At 40.3% G+C, this 21232-nt stretch overlaps 2 protein-coding genes across 2 annotated transcripts in view; both read left to right on the forward strand.

The window, feature by feature from the left end:
• Nucleotides 1–3406: 3406 nt before the first annotated feature.
• On the forward strand, nt 3407–17999 carry LOC114138076 (NACHT, LRR and PYD domains-containing protein 3-like). The gene is made up of 9 exons (XM_028007109.1): nt 3407–3541; nt 4280–4393; nt 7742–7820; nt 7981–8200; nt 8342–10139; nt 10395–10568; nt 11408–11581; nt 16891–16937; nt 17063–17999. The coding sequence occupies exons 1-9, from the start codon at nt 3453–3455 to the stop codon at nt 17593–17595; spliced, it is 3228 nt and encodes a 1075-aa protein (XP_027862910.1). The 5' UTR covers nt 3407–3452; the 3' UTR covers nt 17596–17999.
• Nucleotides 7809–21232, forward strand: part of LOC114138016 (NLR family CARD domain-containing protein 3-like) — a 45812-nt gene continuing 32388 nt past the window's right edge. Inside the window, exon 1 of the mRNA XM_028007003.1 lies at nt 7809–7820. Within this exon, the coding sequence (XP_027862804.1) occupies nt 7818–7820 (3 nt within the window). The 5' untranslated portion in view covers nt 7809–7817. The remainder of the gene's footprint in view (nt 7821–21232) is intronic.

The following is a 21232-nucleotide window of genomic DNA, read 5'->3' on the forward strand; positions in this document are numbered from 1 at the left end:
TTTATTTTTTACAAATTAAACTCATCTTCATTTATCTCTGATAACACACGTTTGGTGGTCAGTCACACCAAACGTGTGCTGCTTTTTTAAAAATGTTACAATTCATGAAGTACATCTGAACTCTGGTTGTATCCAGAAAGTTTTCTTCTGCCAGTGAACAGCATGTACAGCTCAAGCAATGCGTGATCAATGTATGTTGATCAATTAGAAGTAAACAAAGACATTCTTTTTTCTTTACATCTACTGGTCCTGTAAAAATATTTATGTATTGTTCCTATATTTACCACAGTTCTCTCAATTATTAGCTATCAAATGAAAAAATATCTTTATCACACATTCTTACTGTTAAAAAAATGATTTCATGAATACAGTTAATCTGAGGTTTTACTTTTAACTGCATGCATCATGTATAGGGTTTTTGTGGCCCCTGCTGACTTTTAATTAGGAAATCTCAATAAAATCTATCAACTCACAACCCATTTAGATCAGATTGTTTCTATTTTCTCTTAAATATATATACTAAATATGTGGTATGTAAAGAATTAGAATTAACTTATGCCCAAATGAAGTTTACCTGTAGTTTCAATATTAATTAGATTTGTTACTTATGTTTAATATAAAATATTAAAATCATGGAAAACATTGGGTTTGATGCTCCTTGGGTTAAATAGAAGTTACAAATCGGAGGAAAAGAATAATAATGACAACAACTAATAAAGACAAAGGAATTAATTAAAATGGAAAAATTTAAGACAGTTAATGAACAACAAGGACATGATCAAAACAGAAACCCACAGCGTTAACAGGATCATAGTAAGCAACTGGAAAGACTGAAGAGACTTTGAGCCTTAAGTCTTCCTGGAACTCCACTGTCGCTCCTCTCGCTGCCCCACCCTCCTCCCGGTCCAGTCCTGGTATGAAGCTCCCCTCATAGCAGGACGCAGGTCCAATGTATCACAGTCTGTTGTGCAGATGTCCGTCTTCAACTCTTAGGAGCGTTTGAACAAACTGTAAGTTTGCTTTGTTTCCTACATGAACTTTGTCTTCTTTTGAATAATAATCTAAAGGATTATTAACTGAAATCAAGCAACACTATGAACATCTGATGATTGTGAAATTTAGATAAGAAGAACTCTGTTGACCCATTCAAAGTTTCATGGCTTTAGATCAGGGGTGGGCAACTCCAGGCCTCGAGGGCCGGACTCCTGCAACTTTTAGATGCATCTCCACTTCAACACACCTGAGTCAAATAATGAGGTCATTAGCAGGACTCTGGAGAACCTGACTGCACTTGGGAGGTGATTCAGCTGCTGGATTCAAGTGTGTTGGACCAGGGAGACTTGCAAGAGTTGCAGGACACCGGCCCTCGAGGACCAGGATTGCCCACCCCTGCTTTAGATAATTCGTCTAAAATCTAAAAATGTGGTTCTTACACAGAGGAATGTCCTTGATATTGAGTAAAAACCACATTTTAACCTCCAACCAAAAATCTTGGACTCTGTGAGAAAACATATTTTTTTAAAAGACTCTGCTGTTGCACTAAACGTACAAAGATCCAATTGAAAACTGAACCGTATCTTAAGATGTTCTGCAGATATTTAAATGTTATGGGTCATCTTGACTTGTTTCTGTCCCTTTAAGAATGAAGGTCCAGTTGATAAATGTAGAGAGAGATTAAAGCAGAACTTGTGATATTTCTCTGTCAGATATTTCTCCTCCCTGTTGTTTATGGCAGCTGCTGTCCAGAAAGCAGATTTAAATAACAGCTGAACACCTGAAGGTGTGTTGAATCAGGCTAGAAACTATAAAAGCTTTAAACTTATTCAGATTCAACATTTTAGATTGGAATACAAAGAACAGATACTGTATGTCCAGATGCAGTTGAGGCAGGTGATGTCAGTCACATTGAGTCTTATACATCCACCAGTAAAACCATTATTATTTTAAACAGTCAGACCTAAAGATTGATTTCTTCCTGAAAGTGATCAGTTTGTTGTTAAAGTGTCGACCCATGAGGGGAGAATATTGAATTAGGATTCTTTTTCTAAATGAAGTTTGAGGAGGTGAAAAAAACTTAATGAAAACATTTTGTTTTCCTTAAGTTAATATTTCAGACAAATGTGACCGAGGAAGGGATTGACATGGAGAAATGGATCTGTTAGGGCCTTCTGCTTCAGACTAAACTAACCGATAAGATCTAGTGAGATCTGTTTGAAGTAGATGCAGAGATTTGCTTTCAGATATGTTCTCCACTTCAACATGTTCAGGTCTTCCTTCAAACACAACTCTGAGGAACTCTTCATACAAAGTGTTTCACTGCAGCTTCACCTCCAACTGATGAACCAGAGGAGTCTGTGCATGTGTCAACAGGAAGCCGTTCACTTGGACTGATGCTGAAAGAACTTGATGCTCTGGACTCACTGAATGTCAAAAATAGTGACAAAAAACAGAACCATCAATCAGTTAGTTCATTAAAATGTTTTCATCCACATCCTGCTCTTATCATCTGATACCACTTTATTTTTGTTGGACTTTGGAATTAAAAGTTGCTGCCGCCTCAATAAAATCCACCATTTACTGCTCTTCCTTTCTGATCCAATCTGAATATTGTTAACTTTGATCTTTATTATCCTTCTAAAGTTGTTTTGTTAGATAAGATGGATAAAAACTTTTCTAGTCTGTCCCAAAGGTGACAGAAATTCTTTTATACCAGCACTCAGTGTTAAAAACACTCATTATAACCCAGCCTTTATGCAAAAAAACAAATAAATTAAAACATTAACATAATGCAACTATGCTGCCTTGTTTAACATGTTTTTTGCAGAGGGGATGAGGGATTTTTTTGTAAATGATTTTCCTGGCTAGGAGAGCTTTATTACACCTCCCAGAGAGGAGAAGCTGGAAAAAACACTGAAGGGAATGTGACTGGTCATCTGAGTGACTGCCTGGTTAATGACATGGGATATTATTTTTGTTTTTGTTTCTTTTTAATGAAACTGTGCCAGATGGAGATATTAAATATGAGAATGGCCTAAGAAAACTGTTATTGTACCACTGCCCGTACAACACAGCTTCTCAATTTTGATAACATTTAGGATGACAGTATGAGAAAGATATTCTGTGAAAAACAGAGTTCCTCTGCCTGATTGATATGATGGTCCTCGCCCACTGTGCTCAATGAAAACATAGCCAAGACCAGAATACAATGCTGTGTAAAAAGGCCCTAAAATGAGTCAGAGACTGTTGACCTGGTTGTTCGCCCCTTTCAGTAGGGTTGAGTTTGAGAGGTGGTTACAGTCTTTGACAGGAAGTAGAAAGTCAAGAGAAACTGATATTTTTGGCACATACTGTATGTGAAGGATGATTAGAGGTGATGTGCACATAATTTGTGTTTCCTCTTCAAATGAAGGTACAAAGTGTGTGTGAACTGATGTGGATGTGAAATCAGCAGCATGGTTCAGTGTGAGGACACAGAGGAGGGAGTCCTTCCCTCTAAAACCACTCTGTGTGGGGAAGATGAGAGCCAGACCAAAGGTCACAGGTGAGGTCACCACCTCTAAGTGTCTACAGCCCTTTTCACACTGCGTTCACACAATAAATGTGAAGATCAGTAGATGATCACTGAATGACTGTTTCTTATTATAAATCATATTTGATCAGACATTAAGGAGCCTTATTTAGTTGCAATTTGTCGCTACCAGAACAGCTTTAATTTTAGTATATATCATGTCATTAAATCAAACTGTCAACCATCACATTATAGTTTAATAAGTTATCATGATTACAATTGAAACAATGGCACTGACCAGGTGGAAATAACAAACTCTTTGATTCCACCACAGTAGGTTACAAACAGCACCAACACTAGATGAAGCTCCATCTGTTCCTCATTAAACAGTGACAAAGAAAAGGTTGAATGATTATTCTCCATCGAAGAGCTCAACACTGACATCATCAAATTGTCACGGTTATGAACCTGGAACTGGACCGGAACCAGAGCTGAGCTATCTGTTTATGGAGAGTAACAGATTGGCGGAAGGTTCATCCAGTTTTAAAGAAAGATGTTGAGCCAACAAGATGTATATTTTTAAATAAACCTGGATGATATATAAGATGGCATGTCACTAAATATATTACATGTGTTTCAGAAGCAGATAATCACTTTTTCTCATATTTTAGATGTAATTTTTTTAGGCAGAATCTTATTTTACAGGCATTGTTTGAACATGTAATTGGAATTGATTTTCATTGAAAAGTATAAATAATATTTTTCGATCAGGATCCATCAAAGACTCGATCCTGAACCTGAACCCAGCTGTGTGTCCTTTAAAAGTGAATGGTCCAAGGATCTTCCTGTTAAATTTAAAGCAGCCCACCCTTCATCAACTGAGAGGTAATCTATATCTCACAACATATGAAATCTGCATCTGATTTTTTTCACAACTGTGTAGTTTTTATTGAACTAAATATTTTTCACATAACTTTTAACAAGTCAAAGTTTATTTTACTTTTATGGTATTATCTCAATTATAACAAAAACTACAATAAACTGTACTATACACAAATGTGTTGTTATGAAACAAATTTACTAGAGTGACGATATCTAAATTAGAGCCATTATTGATCAGGCACTTATAACAACTTCTGCTAAGTAGAGATAAATCAGTTTTGATTTCACCTCAGTATGTTACAAATGCAATACCAAAACATAACAACAGACCAACATTGAATGATAAGGTTTCAAATAAACCTGGATAATAGGCATGTTGTCTGTAAAATTAAATACAAATTTATTTCCCAGGCAAAAAAATATATACTTTAGATGTTGGATTTGAGGTAGCTATGTATTTTACCAGTATTGTTAAAACAATATATTGTTTAGAATACTGAATTGAATGTCAGTGAAGGGTTTTCAATTATATTTTTTCTTTCAGGAATCGTCAGAGACTCAATCCTGAACCTGAACCCAGTTGTGTATCATGTAAGACTGACTGGTCCAAAGATCTTCCTGTTAAATTTAAACCAGCCCAACTTTCAGAAACAGACAGGTGAGCTGTATGTCTCAAAATATATGAAATCTGCGGAATGGTCTGCTTTATTGTCTCACATCTACTAATTTGTTACTAGATGCTAAAAGCTCTGACAAATACCTGAAGTCTGATATGCCACATCCTGTTTGTTTATAGTTTATATTTCAGAATTACACTATTTTCATTGTGTTGAGATTTAAGTCCCTTTTTTCTGATTATCTCAAAACCTGAAAATATGAGAACATTTTTGTTTTCATTAGTGTTATTAGGATGCTGTAGACTTACAGATGTTTCTCACAACTGGTCTAATTCAGAGCTGTTTTAATTGGGATATCCTAATTTGGACTGGTTATCTTTATTATCAAACACACTCAAGAAAATCTATGATCTTCTTCATTTAGAGCAGATTGTTCTCTATTAAGATGTAAATAAACATGAAGGAAATCGTAGTCAGAAAATTAACTGAGAAATTGTTTTAAAAACAAATCCTCACAATTTATATTTTTAAATTCTTTTTTTGAAGCAGCTTTTTTATTTACAAGCATTGTTTGAACATACAAATACTTCAAGTATTAAAATTGAAGTTCACTGAAAGATTTTAAATGTGAGGATTTTTTCCCGTCAGGATCCATCAGAGACCTGAACCTGAACCCAGTTGTGTGTCATTTAAGAGTGACTGGTCCAAGGATCTTCCTGTTAAATTTAAACCAGCCCAACCTTCAGAAACAGACAGGTGAGCTTTATGCTACAAAAGATTTGAAATCTGCATCTGTTTTTTTCAGATTTATTCAGTATTTTTTACTTTGTTCTTTTCACATAATTGTATGGTCTACTGTATTCTCACACATCTGCACATTTTTAGCATTAAGTGCTAAAAGCTTTGACACAAACCTCAAGTCTGACATGCAACATACTGTTTTCTTGTTTGTTTTTAGTTCATATTTAAAATTTACACTATTTTTATTGTGTTGGGATTTAGCTCTCTTTTTTCAGATCTTTCTTTCAAAATCTGAAAATGAGAATATTTTTGGTTTTATTGATTATGTTAGTGTCTGCTCTAGACTTTCAGATATTTAAGTCTGTAAATATCTGACAGACTCAGAGCTGAGTTATGAAACTCAGAGCTGTTTTAATTGGGATGTTTTTATTGGTACTGGTTACCTTTATCATCAGACACCTTCACAAAAATCTATTATCTTCATTTAGTGCAGATTGCTCTCTATCAAGATGTAAATAAACCTTAGTAAGATACTAAGGGAAATTGTTGTCAGCTAAATTAATTGGGAATTTACTTTAAAAACAAATCAGCTTAATTTATGTTTTAGATTCTATTTTTGAAGCAGCTTCTTAATTTACAAGCATTGGTCGGATATACTGTTATTAAATTATATAATAATTATTGAGTATTAAAATTTAATTTCACTTTCAATTTCAAGATTTTAAATGAGAAGATTTTTTTTCTGTCAGTATTCTGCCCTCATGATGTGTTGCTCTTACAAAGCTAGACAGCTAGCTAACACTTGAAAATAATCCAGTCCTTGATATTGTTTTTTTGTTTGTTTTCTTGTTTTGTTTTATTTTGCAACTCTTATCTGGTTTGTTTTTTCTTTTGTAAAACTGTAACAATGCACAAAAGTACACATCAACCACAGACAAAATGCAGAAAACAACTAGACTACTGCAAACAAATGACTCCCAATTATCACCAATTAGCTAACGATGTAGCTTTAAATTTTTGTTGGGAAACATAAAACATTTCTTATAAAATATTACACAATACTGAAATGATAATTAATAAAATAAACTTACAGACAAATAGTGTCCAAGGAACAAACATGCCTGAAGGACAGTCGATAGCATGCGTACAGCTGGACGAGTTCTGCTGACACTATGCGTCAGTAAGGCTCTATAGTTTAACTTACAATTTACCATTGGAAAACTAAACAAAACATAATGATGGAGTCAGCACTGTCAGGATCCATCAGAGACTTGAACCTGAACCCAGTTGTGTGTCCTTTAAGAGTGACTGGTCCAAGGATCTTCCTGTTAAATTTAAACCAGACCAACCTTTAAAAACAGACAGGTGAGCTGAATCTAACTGTAGCTAACTGTAGCTGCTGTAGCTGTGTAAACCGAGTCAGTCTGAAATGCTTTTACTCCAACATGTGTTAATGTGAGTTCATCTCTTTTCCCCCTATGTGTCCAACTCTAAAACAGTTTGAGTTGAGGTTTCTCCTTAAACATGTGAAATGTGGAATGGAAAATGGGTAACACTTCATTTGACGGGTTGTGAATAAGACTGTCATGACACCGTCATGAACATGAATAAGTCTTCATGAAAATTTATGACTGTTGTCATAAAGTGTCATTGGGTAAATCATGACACTTTTAATACAAAGTTGACATTATTCTAAATGTCTGTTATGACAACTTGACATTAACCAAGAATTCATGAATTCATGACATAAATTTGCTATAAAGGTATTACTGATTAAACTATTAAAAATTATGTAGCTTTATGTTATTAAAGCTAAAGTTAATTCCTGGTGTATTCACCCATCCTGGAGTGTGTATGTCGCTCCATCCTATCTCAGTGTTTTTTCCTGTGTGGACAATGAATAATTGTTTTGCCTTTATTTGGTGGGACCTAATGAGTTTGTCTCTGTGTGGACAGAAAAGTTTTGAGCGTATTTTTTATGAATGCTCCCCAGAGTGGATCAGCAGAGCTCAGAGGGTTCCAGTGGTCCATCTGCCCAGCAGCACCAAACACAAGTGGACTCCATATTTATGGTCTGTACATGTTCAACAACTACTTTTCCATGGGCTCTGTTCCATCTTCTCCATGCTGCAATATGTTAATAATTAGACTGTCAGTCTGTCCAATATGAATCTGATGTTTGGCTTCATAATTTTAGGTCTAATATGTTAGTCATATATTGTTCTGTTCCAGCTGCTGGAGGACAACATTGTCACTTTTGTGAAGAACGAGTTGAAGAAGATCCAGAAAATGTTGAGTCTAGATGATCCAGAATGCCCAGAGAGTAAGAGAGATGATGAGCAGGTGTTAGAAGATGAAGACCAGAGATGGGATACAAGAGAGGCAGTGATGAAGATCACCCTAAAGTTCCTAAGGAGGATGAAACAGGAGGAGTTGGCTGACCATCTTCAGAGTAGTAAGAGTATTTCTACAAGTATTTAACCTGATGGATATTTCAAAAATAATTACTGATGTCTAATGATGATACTAATTATTCAAATAATCTTTATAAAATCACTTTGTTTCCATCCTCGTGTTTTTTGTGTTAATTTAGAACATATTGCTGCAGTTTGTCAACGTGAACTTAAATCTGGTCTGAAGAAGAAGTTCCAGTGTGTGTTTGAGGGGATTACTAAAGCAGCAAGTCCAACCCTTCTGAACCAGATCTACACAGAGCTCTACATCACAGAGGGAGGGACTGGAGAGGTCAATGATGAACATGAGGTCAGACAGATTGAAACAGCATCCAGGAAACCACACAGACCAGAAACAACAATCAGACAAGAAGACATCTTTAAAGTCCCACCTGGAAAAGATCAACCAATCAGAACAGTGATGACAAAGGGAGTGGCTGGCATTGGGAAAACAGTCTTAACACAGAAGTTTACTTTGGACTGGGCTGAAGACAAAGCCCAACAGAACATCCAGTTCATATTTCCATTCACTTTCAGAGAGCTGAATGTGCTGAAAGAGAAAAAGTTCAGCTTGGTGGAACTGATTCATCACTTCTTTACCGAAACCAAAGAAATCTGCAGCTTTGAACACTTTCAGATTCTGTTCATCTTTGATGGCCTGGATGAGAGTCGACTTCCTCTGGACTTCCACAACAAGGAGATCCTGACTGATGCTACAGAGTCCAGCTCAGTGGGTGTTCTGCTGACGAACCTCATCAGGGGCAAACTGCTTCCCTCTGCTCTCCTCTGGATAACCACACGACCTGCAGCAGCCAATCAGATCCCTCCTCAGTGTGTTGGCATGGTGACAGAGGTCAGAGGGTTCACTGACCCACAGAAGGAGGAGTACTTCAAGAAGAGATTCAGAGATGAGCAGCAGGCCAGCAGGATCATCTCCCACATGAAGACATCACGAAGCCTCCACATCATGTGCCACATCCCAGTTTTCTGCTGGATCACTGCTACAGTTCTGAAGGATGTGCTGGAGATCAGAGAGGGAGGAGAGCTGCCTAGCACCCTGACTAAGATGTATATCCACTTCCTGGTGGTTCAGACCAAAGTGAAAACAGTCAAGTATGATGAAGGAGCAGAAAAAGATCCACACTTTAGTCCAGAGAGCAGGAAGATGATTGAGTCTCTGGGAAAATTGGCTTTTGATCAGCTGCAGAAAGGAAACCTGATCTTCTATGAATCAGACCTGACAGAGTGTGGCATCGATATCAGAGCAGCCTCAGTGTACTCAGGAGTGTTCACACAGATCTTTAGAGAGGAGAGAGGTCTGTACCAGGACAAGGTGTTCTGCTTCATCCATCTGAGTGTTCAGGAGTTTCTGGCTGCTCTTCATGTCCATCTGACATTCACCAAGTTCAGTGTAAATCTCATGGCTGATAGACACAAAGCCTTCAAGATATCTTCATTGTTTAAAAAGCAACCTAAAAGGCAAAATCTTTATCGGAATGCCATTGACCAGGCCTTACAGAGTCCAAATGGACATCTGGACTTGTTCCTCCGTTTTCTGCTGGGACTTTCACTGCAGACCAATCAGAGACTCCTACAAGGTCTGCTGACACCGACAGGAAGTAGCTCACAGACCAATCATAAAACAGCTCAGTACATCAAGAAAAAGATCAGTGAGAATGTGTCTGCAGAGAAAAGCATCAATCTGTTCCACTGTCTGAATGAACTGAATGATCGTTCTCTAGTGGAGGAGATCCAACAGTCTCTGAGTTCAGGAAGTCTCTCAACAGATAAACTGTCTCCTGCTCAGTGGTCAGCTCTGATCTTCATCTTACTGTCGTCAGGAAAAGATCTGGATGTGTTTGATCTGAAGAAATACTCTGCTTCAGAGGAGGTTCTTCTGAGGCTGCTGCCAGTGGTTAAAGCCTCCAGCAAAGCTCTGTAACAAAACACACAATTAAATGTTTGTTGTAAATATATCTGAATATTGATGACAAGGAACTAGTTTATAGCTATAATATAATATATATTATATTATATATAATTATATTATAATATTATATATAAAATTATATAATATGAAATATTATATAATATATATAATATAATTTCTACACAAGGAAATGTGCATTAGGGTACATGTTTTCTTTATTTCTCAGATGTCTGTCATTTTATTATTTTTGTTTCCCCCTGAAGGCTGAGTGATTGTAACCTCTCAGAGAGAAGTCTTGGAGCTCTGTCTTCAGTTCTCAGCTCCCAGTCCTCCAGTCTCAGAGAACTGGACCTAAGTAACAACAACCTCCAGGATTCAGGAGTGAAGCTTTTATCTGCTGGACTGGAGAGTCCAAACTGCAACCTGGAAATTCTCATGTAAATCCAAAATATGATGACTTTTTGTTTGATATCTCATTAGACTGGAGCACAGTCAACTAGAATTTTGTCTATTGTACCTGTCTGTTATTTCTGTGAAAGAGGGGTCAGAGTTTAACATACTTTTACAATGGTCACAGATATGACATTTTATTTTTTCTTCATTAATTTATTGTTGCATTCTTGAATTGTCTGTTGCCTGTTTAACATGGTGATATAAGCCAAAATTTTGGTTTATATCACAATTGAAGTGTCCCACAGTTGTAAAAAATATACTTATAAGAGATAAAAGGTCACTATAGTCATAGTTTTATATAAAGTTACTGTCAAAGTTCTTTTATGGTCTTTTACTTAAATTCCCCAATATTCAAGAGTCAAATTTTCCCCAGAAAGACCTCTTTAACAGTTAATGAAATAATTGCTCCCCCCTTATAGTTTCTGTTCTCGCTTTGAAAATTCTAATTAGGAGTCGATGATTCGGTTAGTACACATGCTTCTAATCTGTTTTCATTCACTTTTATAAAAACGTGTTTTTTACATAAAACTGTCACTGTTGTCGCAGTATAGTATGAGACAGATTATCCGTAAAAAAATCAAGCTCCTCTGTGTCTACAATCAATATTTAATTTATGTATTCATTTTAATACATAAATTAAATATATATTAATATTTAATTTATAATTTACATTTCTTTTCAAATTAAAATCAGAAGTATTTTGGTATTTTCTATCATTGGTAACTGATGCTTCTGGTTTCTTAGCTGCCCTTCACGATTAAAAATGAACAAATCCATAATGCTATTCATAGTTGATCATTTATATTAATTTGTGTGTCTGCAGCTTGTCAGGCTGCTTGATCTCAGAGGAAGGTTGTGCTTCTCTGGCCTCAGCTCTGACCTATAACCCCTCCCATCTCAAAGAGTTGGACCTGAGCTACAATCATCCAGGAGACTCAGGAGTGAAGCTGCTGTCGGCTGGACTGAAGGATCCACACTGGAGACTGGAAGCTCTCAGGTATGGAGTAGCATAGGAGTCCACAGTATTTATGAACATTTAGAGGAAACTTTGTGGGGTCATTTCAGATTTATGATGGAGATGGTTTGTGAATGAGTGTTTAGATTTATAAACTAAATAAAGTCTGTTTTAAACATTCTAACTCAGAGCTTCTACTATTCTTAACTATAGCCTATTCTCTTGTTGAATGTTGCAACAGTGGGAAGAAAAACCGAGTTCTATTCATGTTTTAGAAACATAAAGTGACAATAGAAGCAGTAGTTTTTTAAGTGGCCTCATTAAGGGTAGGAAGAAACAAAGCTAAAAAAGAATTAGCATAAAACCAGCAGGAAATTTTAAAGCCATTAGGCAAGATGAAGGTTAGGAGCTTTATTCTGTTACTGCACAGTTTGGACAAAAATAGAAGCAAACCAGTTTATCACTACCCTTAAACCTCCAGGTAGTGAGGCTTAAGGGTTTGAAATATATGTTTTATTGTGTAAGAAACTTTTTATATACACAATATAAAGATGAAGTGAAGAAGGTCATTGTCAAGAAGTGCAATTAGAGGTGGCGAGGAAGACGTTGTGGACCCAGGTTGAAATGAAGAAAATTATGATTTTAATGACATTGTCAGATATACAAAAGTCCAACGTCCAGGCAGAATGAGTAGAAGGCTCAAAGCTCAAAACTACTGATGGGCCCTCTGAAGCCAGGCTTCGAGGTGTGTACCGAGTAAAAAGAGGGCGTGTCAGATGAAGCCCCACTTCTATGCTTGCTGAAAACCACGTGACTGGCAACAAACAATGGCTCGCATTGCATGGGTCTCATGACTGCTTCATTTTGCGAGTCGGTTTTCAAAATAAAAGTGTGATGAGCCGTGTTGCTACATGGCATGGGTTATTGTATTTGATCGCGCATCAGAGGAGTATTTGTCTTCAGCAGTGGCCGAAATCAAAGGAACCTTTTATAGTTCATGTATATTTGTCATGATCTGTGTCTTTCTGTGTTTATTTAGAGTTTTCTGTCCCCTTAAGTCTCTTCGTTGTCCTGTCCTCCCCTTGATTGTTCCCAGGTGTGTCTCGTTTCTATGATTACCCTCCCGTGTATTTAACTCCACCTGTGTCCTTTGTTCCTCGTCGGGTCCTCGTCAATGTTAGCTTCTGTGTCGTCAATGTTTAGTCTCTTCGTGTTCAGTGTGTGTTACTCCTGCTCGTTGTTTGGACTAAGTTATTTTCATTAAAACATCATATTCATCATACCTGGGTCCGCTGCATCTGCCTCACCACTCTCACCACCCGCACTTCCTGACAGAAGGACCCGACCATACCGAACGGTGAGAATGCAGCATATGGCCCAGCACGACCAGGAGGCATGGTTCCAGCAGCAGTTGGAGTTGGCTCAGCGGGATCTCTACAAGGACGTAGAGATCCTGCCATCTCCGCTGCTGCTGGAGGAGATGGGACTGGACTCAGACTATACCCTGGCATTTAGAAGATGTCAGATCCCACCAGTCACCACCCCAAAGCCCTCCGGATTCGGCCCCCGCCGTTACTCACGCCGGGGGAGACAGCGACGTGAGCCGCCGGTGAACCCGGCCCCTCGTCACCTTCCGGATCCGTCACCTCCGCTGTCAGCCCGGAGACGGCGACGTGAGCCGCCGGCAGACCCGGCCCCTCGTCGCTCTCCGGAGCCGCCACCTCCACGGTCAGCCCGGAGACAGCGACGTGAGCCGCCGGTGGACCCGGCCCCTCGTCGCCTTCCGGAGCTGTCGCCCCCGCAGCCGGTTCCAAGGCTTCGCTGCGGCTCGCCCCCGCAGCCGTTTCCAAGGCTTCGCTGCGGCTCGCCCCCGGAGCCCGTTCCGAGGCTTCGCTGCGGCTCGCAGCCGCTTCCGAGGCTTCGCTGCGGCTCGCCCCCGCAGCCGTTTCCAAGGCTTCGCTGCGGCTCGCCCCCGGAGCCCGTTCCGAGGCTTCGCTGCGGCTCGCAGCCGCTTCCGAGGCTTCGCTGCGGCTCGCCCCCGCAGCCGCTTCCGAGGCTTCGCTGCGGTTCGCCCCCGCAGCCGGGACCGAGGCTCCGCTCCGGCTCACCTCCAGCCGGCGCACCCGAGGCAGAATCAGCCGGCGTTCCAGTCGGCGCACCGGAGGCAGAATCAGCCGGCGTTCCAGCCGGCGCACCCGAGGCCGAATCAGCCGGCGCACCCGAGGCCGAATCAGCCGGCGTTCCAGCCGGCGCACCCGAGGCCGAATCAGCCGGCGTTCCAGCCGGCGCACCCGAGGCCGAATCAGCCGGCGTTCCCGCCGAGACCCCGACTCCCGAGACTCTCTACGTTCCCTCCGAGACCCCGACTCCCGAGACCCCCTGTGTTCCGACCGAGACCCCCTGTGTTCCAACCGAGACCCTCTACGTTCCTTCCGGGACCCCGACTCCCGAGACCCTCTGCGTTCCTCCTGAGACCCTGACCCTCTGTGTTCCTCCTGAGACCCCGACTCCCTGTGTTCCTCCAGAGACTCCCTGCGTTCCTCCCGAGACCCCGACTCCCGAGACCCCCAGTGTTCCGACCGAGACTCCCTGCGTTCCTACCGAGACTCCCTGCGTTCCGACTCAGACTCCCAGCGTTCCACCCGAGACCCTGACCTCCAGCGTTCCACCCGAGACCCTGACCTCCAGCGTTCCACCCGAGACTCTGACCTCCAGCGTTCCACCCGAGACTCTGACCTCCAGCGTTCCACCCGAGACCCTGACCTCCAGCGTTCCTCCAGAGACCCTGACCTCCTGCGTTCCTCCAGAGACCCTGACCCTCTGCGTTCCTCCAGAGACCCTGACCCTCTGCGTTCCCTCCGAGACCCTGACCCTCTGCGTTCCCTCCGAGACCCTGACCCTCTGCGTTCCCTCCGAGACCCTGACCCCCGAGACCTTGACTCCCGAGACCCCGAAGACCGAGACCCTCAGCGTTCCTCCCGAGACCGAGACCCTCAGCGTTCCTCCCGAGACCGAGACCCTCAGCGTTCCTCCCGAGACCGAGACCCTCAGCGTTCCTCCCGAGACCGAGACCCTCAGCGTTCCCTCCGAGACCGAGACCCTCAGCGTTCCCTCCGAGACCCTGCCTCGGGGGGCTCGTCGTCGCCGTCTGTGGGCGGCCCCCGGGACTCCCCGTTGCCACCTCCGGCGCCGCGGGCGACCGCCGGACCGCCTCTGTGGTTCCCGTCTCCAGCGCCACGGACGGCCGCCGGACCGCCTCCGTGGTTCCCGCCTCCAGCGCCGCGGACGACCGCCGGACCGCCTCCGTGGTTCCCGCCTCCAGCGCCGCGGACGACCGCCGGACCGCCTCCGTAGTTCCCGCTGCCACGGACGACCGCCAGACCACCTCAGTGGTTCCCGCCTCCTTTGCCTCCGCCCACCCTGTGGGTAGTTTTTTTTTTTGTTGTTTATGGACTCTTGGCCCTTCTTGTTTTTCCGCCCACAACTGTGGGTTGTTTTTTTGTTAGTTTGGACTCTGGCCCGCCGTCCGGCACCCCTCCACCCACCCTTGTTGGGTTTTTTGGGTTTTTTTTTTTTTTCTTGGGCGTCTGGTAGCCGCCCTTGAGGGGGGGGTACTGTCATGATCTGTGTCTTTCTGTGTTTATTTAGAGTTTTCTGTCCCCTTAAGTCTCTTCGTTGTCCTGTCCTCCCCTTGATTGTTCCCAGGTGTGTCTCGTTTCTATGATTACCCTCCCGTGTATTTAACTCCACCTGTGTCCTTTGTTCCTCGTCGGGTCCTCGTCAATGTTAGCTTCTGTGTCGTCAATGTTTAGTCTCTTCGTGTTCAGTGTGTGTTACTCCTGCTCGTTGTTTGGACTAAGTTATTTTCATTAAAACATCATATTCATCATACCTGGGTCCGCTGCATCTGCCTCACCACTCTCACCACCCGCACTTCCTGACAATATTAAAGATTTTGATGATTGCACTCATCAAAATGTAATGTTTGTTACCTGTTTTCTCAATTGTTGATTATGGTATATTTTGTGATTTTATATTTGTTTTTTATTATGTAAAGCACTTTGAAACTGCAATGTTGCTGAAATGTACTACACAAATAAACTTGATTTAAATGGAGCCAGCAACAAGAAAAACTCTGACATCTGGGAAGACTTCGAGATGATCGCTCACAAGATTCTTAAATAAAAAGAATTAACCCCTTCACCTCCAAAATTCTCACCTTCTTGAAATTTCCACTATTTCTTTGTTCTGCAAAGATATATCAGTCTTGCACAGCAGAAACAGACGTAAAGCTGCTGGAAGAGTAAAATTCTGGCCTGGTGAGTAAAAATATAAGGGATCAGGTCAGAGAGCCAATAGGAATCCAAGAAAAAGAGAATTTTTGAAGAATTTTAGTTTCTCAGGAGGCAAATCAAATCTCAAGGAATACTGTCTGCCCCAACAAGCACTGCACTCTGAATACACTAAAATAAATGTCTATTGTCAAATCAGTTGATGACAAAAGAAAACAGCCACTCATAGTCAACATATACCAGGATTGGCTACAAATAATTTTAATAACTAAAAAAGATTGGTTAAATAGGATTTAATTGACTCTCCTGTTACTAAACATGAGTTTAGTAACAGGAGAGTATTGCTGGACAAAAATATGCTCCAGCAACTTTTGTAGCACAAGTCTGAAAAGTCACTAAATACAGCAACAATGTTGCTAAGTTGGCAACAATGCTCCCATTTCAAGCTGATGCTGTGTTTTGGTCCGCTTTATGGCAGGCACTGCTGCAGTGTCGCACGAGTTGTTTTGAGACAGTCTGACTCTGTACCACCACAAGATGGTATATACTGTTATGATTCCCATTTTTATTCAGAAAAAATATACATATTTTTCCAATTCCTGATCTGGATGTAACACCCGTTGCCAATCAAGTCTGTGATCTGGCCGAGTTCTCAAATGGATTATCTTTAATACAATTTACAACATTTTTTAAGTATGTCTATCTGAGGACTGCACAGTGGTGCAGTTGGTAGAGCTGTTACCTTGCAGCAAAAAGGTTCTTGGTTCAATTCCCAGCAGGGTCTTTCTGCATGGAGTTTGTATGTTCTCCCTGTGCATGCCTCTCAGATTAATTGGTCTCTAGTGTGTGTGTGCATGGTTCTGTGTCCTGTGAGAAATGAATGAACCACCGAGTAATGAACCTTTGAGCAAAGCAATGGACTGGGAGGCTTCATTGCTTCACGAGGCTTCATTTGGCCATCGCTACTCTCAGTAGAGAACAATGTGTGTCTGAGAGACATGTAATGTCCATGTTTGCTGCTGAAATAGAATGATGGTCTGACCCCTCTTCTCCTTTCAGGGTGGAACCTGCTGGAGTCCGATGGTTGACACCAGGTCTGAGGAAATGTAAGTGTGTTTTTCATCTGATTCATCTGATTCATGACAACAAAGCAGCTCACATTGATCCATCATTAAAAGTGTCAATAAATAATCAATAACTGCATCTGGACTGTGTATGTTCTCTCTATCAGATTCCTGTCAACTCACTGTTGACACAAACACAATGAACAGAAATCTCCAACTGTCTAAAGATAACAGGAAGGTGACACATGTGGAGGAGCTTCAGTCATATCCTGATAATCCAGACAGATTTGATTACAGGCATCCTCAGCTGCTCTGTGGAACTGGTCTGACTGGTCGCTGTTACTGGGAGGTCGAGTGGAGAGGGGTTGTTTATTTATCAGTGAGTTACAGAGGAATCAAGAGGAGGGGATGCAGTGAAGACTGTATGTTTGGAGGAAATGATAAGTCCTGGAGTCTGAGATGCTCTGATCATCATGGTTACTCTGTGTGGCACAATAACATAAAAGCACCCATATCATCCTCCTCCTCTGTCTCTAACAGAGTAGCAGTGTATGTGGACTGTCCTGCTGGCATTTTGTCCTTCTACACCATCTCCTCTGACTCACTGATCCACCTCCACACTTTCAACACCACATTCACTGAACCTCTGCTTCCTGGATTTAGAGTTTGGTTTTCTGGCTCCTCTGTGTGTCTGTGCTGAGTTGAGTCTCCTCCTGTCAGAGAAACTCTCACTGCTTAATGGATAGTTCATGTCTGTGTCTTTTACTCAGAAACACATTTTTAGGTTCATGAATTCAATCCGTTTCTTGTTGAAACTCTTCTAAATGATTTCTTGGAAATGTCTTCCTCTTCCAGTCCTAAATTGGGATTATTCCAGAATCCACATAATTTTTGTCCAAATCCAGTAAATATTTCACACAGATTATCAGAATGTTGATAATCTCTTGGTTTTATCCATTCATTCATGAGTCACATTTTATTTAAATGTTATGTTATCTGTTTATTTTTTTCTAAACATGTCTTGAATTCAAATGTTAAATCTTCCTTTTGTATATTTGCTTCAGTTATACTTGTGTTTTTAAGCAATAAACAGATTTTCGTCTGGATTTGAATAATTTGCTTCTCATTCTATTATGTTCAACAATTCAATAATTTCAGCAAGACTAATAGTTATTTCATTAAAACATTTTTTACATTGACTTAAAAAAATGTCCAAAATTACAGTAATAGATTTCCAACTTGATAGATTTCCAAGTCAAGAAAAACCATGGTGAACATGACAAAAGAGCCAAGAAGAGATTCTTTACTTCCAAAGTGACAGACTGAATAACAGTTTTTTTTTCTTTCTTGCTAAACACATATCTCACCAAACCAGAAGCTATACAAAGAAAATGGTTCAGGATGACTTTCAGGCTATTTTGAAGTTAACTAATAAAATTTATCATTAGTAAAAAGTACTATTGATGGGGGAATTAATGTGGTTTTCCCCATGGTTGTGAAACTGGTTTAATAAAGTCACACATGTAATTAAAATAAATTGAAGACATTCTTTCTGTTGAGCAAAAAAATGCCCTGGCACATGTGGGCCACAGGTAAGAGGTATGCCAGGAATACCAAGGGAGGATAGGTTTCAAAACATGTTTAAAAGACACATTTTTGTTTTCTAAACAGATCTACATCTAGGATGTTTTCAACTCCTTTAGCCATCACACAACTGAGTGTTCACAACATATGGTCAAGGGGTCTGTGACATGAGAGCTCTCATCCTTTCTTTTTAAGTCAGTAAAGCAAACTTTTGATTCCTGACAGATGTTTAATATATTCAATATACACAAGAGCAAGCATTGCAAGAGGTCTGGTTTCATGTGAATGAGTCTTAAACAAAAACATAAGGATGATTCAAAGCTATAAAATAAAGAGACACAATCAATTCGAACAAAAAGTTGATTAAAGGCAACCTGGAGGTTTTATTTCCATTTCTTGTCGGATTATTTATTTGATCTGGACTTAAACTTCATTCTTTAGTTTAAACATTAACTCCATTGGCACAATGAGCTGCAGGCACACCTCAGTTCCTGTTGACCACCAGAATCAGCTGCAGGGTGAAGATGACTGGATTCCTCAGTGCACAGAGACACACTGTGACTCTGGAGAACACATTGAATCCTGCTGCTCTCTAAGGTTTTTATAGGAAAACCAAGAAATAGAGCTGCTGTTTAGTGTGTGTGTTGTTTTTTGTTCTGATGTCTGACTTGAAGCTGGAAACCAAATGGCTTCTTGAGGATCAGGAAAAAAAACTTTGAACCTTGAAGTTTCCAGGAACTCCACTTCTGTTCCTGTTGCTGCCTAACTGTCCCACCTCCATCATGGGTGGAGCTCCACCTCCTTTCAAGCAGATCACCTGTGTCTAAGTCTGTTGTTCAGATGTTCTTCAACTCTTCTTTGGACCATTTCAACAAACTGTAAGTTTGTTTTTTGTTTCCTATTTGTCTTGAGGAACTTTCCTGTTTGTTTATCTTGAGGAACTTTCCTGTTTGTTTCACCTATCTGCATTTGGAGAACATGCTCACTAATGATTTCAGCACAAAGTTTCATCTCTACAGTTTCAAGACTGAATTACAGGATTATAAGATTGATGATGAACTGGAATTAAACAACATAAACAGTTGGTTTTTATATTTAGATCGTTAGAACTCTGTGGACTCAACCAGTTCCAAAATGATTTGACTAAAACCTAAATATCTCAGAGCTTAAAAGCAGAACTGTGGGCAGGTTTTGCTATTGATTTGTATAGATACAAAAATCCACTTGAAACCTGAACCGTCTCTTTAAGATTCTGCCACCAGTTAAACCTTCTGGATCATTTTAAAATGTATTTCTGTCCCTTTAAGAATGAAGGCCCATTTGATAAATGTAGAGAGTGATAAAAGCAGAACTTGTGGTGTTTCTCTGTCATATATGCTGTTTATAGCAGCTGTAAAATATCAACTGTTCAGAGAGCAGATTGAAATAACAGCTGAATACCTGAAGGTGTGTTGATTCAGATCAGAAAATATAAAACTTTAAACTTTTGCATACTAAACATTTAAGACTGGAATTCATGAAAAAAGACAGATAATCTAAAAGTCAAGTTTCTTTGCACATTTCAGCAACAAGACAGTTCAAAGTGCTTTACATCATAAAGTACAAAAAGACTCATATTGGATCTAAAGATTCCATCAATAAAACAACAATTATTTGCAGTAATCAGATTTAAAGGTTTATTTAATCCCAAAAGTGATCATTGTACTGTTCTACAGTGTCAACCTATTAGGTGTTGACAATCATTAGAGTTAAGAGTTATATTTCCTAAATAAAGACTTTAAGAAATAATTTGATGATAATATTTTCATCTTAAATTCACTCTATGTTTATTGGGCTGTGTGATTAAAAGTTGCTGTCTCTTCAGAACCAAGTTCAGTAAAATCCACCATTATTGCTCTTCTCATCTAATCCACTGTGATTATTGTGACCTTTGATCTTTTATGATCCTGCTTCAGTTGCTTCACTTTCTGCCTCCAATATTTTCAAACTCATGATATATTTCTCCTGCTGCTCAATTATCCCTGGATTTCACTGTTGCTCCATTCCTTTTGGTTTTGGCTTCACAACAGGGTGCTGTTCACTGTGTAAAAGTATATTTATATGGCAGTGTGTAGGCCGGAGTTTATCATGACCCAAAAACTAATCGGTTTGTGTATGATTAGACAAATTACAGCTCAATAGGTCATTCATTCCAAAGTCCCATGTATTCAGTCATGGTTAAAAACAGAAGAAGTTGGTCATTGCATCAGTGGAATCAAATACCTTCATTTTTTAATCTGGATCAGAAGATTTCGCACAAACTGGGTCACTGACCAGCATGTTTGCCAGGTTCCTGGATCTTTTTCATGAACAATTCCAAAGTTTTTTTGCAGTCAACAGTCCTGGATTTCCAGCCCTTAAAATTTAGCTTAAAATCTTCAAAACAAAAATGCATCAGGAATCTCTAGGGATCCAGATTCAACCATGGTGTGGGAAATACAGAGAAAGTAATGCCAGAAGGATGAAAGAAAGGAAAGTAAATAGGAGACAAGCAAGGAAAGATCTAAGGAATGAAGGTAATACATAAGTAAGGAAGAGCACATGGAAAAAGGAGGACCAGGAGCAAAAGCACAAAGAAAGAATAACAGAGGAAAGAGCAGCCCATTTAATGGTGGAATAGGAAATATTTTCTGAAAATGTTTATTCATGATCTTATATAATTGTGCAGCCCATTTTCCCAAAGCTCCTCCTTGGAGCTGCAGTCTCCAAGCTGA

Source organism: Xiphophorus couchianus, chromosome 22 (genome assembly GCF_001444195.1).
Source record: "Xiphophorus couchianus chromosome 22, X_couchianus-1.0, whole genome shotgun sequence".
Lineage (NCBI taxonomy): Eukaryota > Metazoa > Chordata > Actinopteri > Cyprinodontiformes > Poeciliidae > Xiphophorus > Xiphophorus couchianus.

What these genes read in the sequence shown, in the direction of transcription:
- LOC114138076 (XM_028007109.1), top strand. Translation starts at nt 3,453, where the DNA reads ATGGTTCAGTGTGAGGACACAGAGGAGGGAGTCCTTCCCTCTAAAACC. An exon ending in CACCCTTCATCAACTGAGAG is followed by an intron (nt 4,394 to 7,741) that starts GTAATCTATATC and finishes AATGCTCCCCAG; the next exon opens with AGTGGATCAGCAGAGCTCAG. An exon ending in GTTGGCTGACCATCTTCAGA is followed by an intron (nt 8,201 to 8,341) that starts GTAGTAAGAGTA and finishes GTGTTAATTTAG; the next exon opens with AACATATTGCTGCAGTTTGT.